The following is a 2,321-nucleotide window of genomic DNA, read 5'->3' on the forward strand; positions in this document are numbered from 1 at the left end:
AAAACAAGTTATTATCACAAGTGTCATCATTTGTACATTATTACTATATTTAACATTAATTATATTTTTATGTGTTTCATCTCTTTCACAACATCTTTGAACAAATATGTTACAACTTTCATTAGCATTATAGGTATTTATGGTTCTTCGAAGGAGCAGTTCTCGTACGATCACAGAAATGAAGCATAGTAAGTGGAAGTTCGGATTCGGATGGATGACCGCACATGAGTGGATCATAAAATTAGTTCTCGAATTCATAAAATAAATTTTTTTTTATTATAATTTTGTCGTGTATCCTCTGAAATATGATGCTAATTAATAATATTTATTTTCACAATAAAATTTCAATGAAACTTTAATGAAATTTTCTCCACCACTATTACGCTATTAGTGACACTATTTGTCGAATTTACTTATTGCATTAGTGATACTAGTATATTTTTATGCTGATCAATTCAAGATTTTATTTCCAACTCGAAAATTAATCGAAATTGAAGCCAAAAATCCATCGAAATCAATAGAAATTTCGACTTTTATTTTCGACATTGAAACGATGTTTTTTCGAGAAATTATTTTTGACTGGGATTGTATCTATTATATATTTTTTTATTATAACTTCCCACACAGCATTAAATGTCACCAGAATGTGAAAATATTTCAAATGTCTTTTACAGAATTATATTTCATTTGAAATATTTCTGCAAACTAAAAGATTGCATGTAGAATATTTCATAAAATATGATTCTTTGAAATGTTTATTTAAATACGATTTAATTTGTTTAAATATGATGTTGATCTAAAATATGATTTTTATAGAATATTTCATTTGAAACATTCTATTTGAAATATTATATTGGCAATACTTCCTTAATATTTTGGAGAGGTTCGTTTTCCATTTCTTTCTGAATGTTTTATATAAAATATTCTGGCAATCTCTCTCTCAAATAGTACGTTGGGTTTTATTATTATTATTATTATTATTATTATTATTATTATTATTCTTATTCTTATAATAGTTTCTGCGACAATATTATATTTGAAATATTTTAGGATGTAGCGAATGAAATATTCTAGAGACTTTATATATATGTACGAAGTTTTTTTGATCGTAACTTTATTTAGCTTCAGAAAGATTTGAAGCAAAATGTCTCCAGAACATTTCAAATAAAATATCCTATATATAACATCTCTAGAGGTTTGCAAAAGTATTTCGAACTCGCGGCCCGACTTATCGAAAATTAGAAAATGCAATACTGAAAAGTTGATAAAAAATTCTGAAAAAATTCTTAAAGTTCTATAAAAAGAAAATAAATGATTTTTGTTTCTTGCAATTTTTCTATAAGGTTGATAGTATTTGAGTAAAAATAGATGTCGATAAGTCGGGCCGCTACTATAACCCAGCGAATTAATGCACTGCAGTGTATTGTCTGAATTTTTTACGGTCAAACGCAGTCCGCAGTAAGATGAATAAATATAATAGCATTCTCGACTCGTGTAGCCATGATAGTTAAAAAGATAGTTAAAAAATTTCAAATTTTCGCGCTATGCGTGATCGAGGCTTATATCTGGCGCGCATGCGCATAGAACGAGCTGCACCTGTTCCCTTTTCAATAAATGTATTTTCGAGAATCTCGGTAGGAACGATAAAAAGCCAAAACCCTCGTTATCACCGCGCGAAATTATATGTACTCATCGAGCGATTACGATCTAGCAACATGCACAACGGCGCAATGAAATCAAAAGTCACTTCGGCAAATGTAGCCGAGGCAAATGCGCGAAAAATGGCCCGTTGTCAGTTGCGCAGTTGCCAGTGCTGTCAATTGTGCCGTGACTCGTGACTCGGCGGTGATGCGCAGGCGGCTGAGGCGGCGGTAGGCAGCGCAGGTGGTCTGCGATTGGTCGCGTCTTTCGTCGCCCGCGTTCCGTCCAAACCGAATCGCCTCAACCAGCCTCAACCAGCCTCAATCGCCCGCTCTGAGCTCTCTCACGACTCTCACAGCTACAGCAGTCACAGCACTCGGCAGATGCGCGGCAAACGACGCCGAGTAAACAGCTTCTTTTTTCGCGATTGTTCCGGCGGAACGGTGTCCTCAGTGCGACGCTGTTACGAATGACGTGCAGCGGAGACGCGGTCGTGAATCCCTGACGAGCGCGACGGGTCGTCGTCGTCCTCGTCGTCGAAGCGCCGGTGCTTCTATCTCGCCTTCGGTGTTTAACTTTGTGCTCCAGCAGAGAGAGAGAGAGAGAGAGAGAGAGAGAGAGAGAGAGAGAGAGAGAGAGAGAGAGAGAGAGAGAGAGAGAGAGAGAGAGAGAGAGAGAGA

General features: G+C 36.0%; 1 protein-coding gene across 1 annotated transcript in view; it reads right to left on the reverse strand.

Annotated features, from left to right (window-relative positions):
• The window catches only part of LOC105625800 (ubiquinol-cytochrome-c reductase complex assembly factor 1), a gene marked incomplete at its 5' end in the record, with an annotated part of 14,149 nt that extends 12,862 nt beyond the window's left edge, over positions 1-1,287 (reverse strand). The window contains one exon of the mRNA XM_012207115.1: positions 1,186-1,287. Within this exon, the coding sequence (XP_012062505.1) occupies positions 1,186-1,287 (102 nt within the window). The remainder of the gene's footprint in view (positions 1-1,185) is intronic.
• Between the last annotated feature and the right edge of the window lie 1,034 nt (positions 1,288-2,321).

This window comes from Atta cephalotes (genome assembly GCF_000143395.1).
Source record: "Atta cephalotes unplaced genomic scaffold scaffold00003, whole genome shotgun sequence".
NCBI lineage: Eukaryota > Metazoa > Arthropoda > Insecta > Hymenoptera > Formicidae > Atta > Atta cephalotes.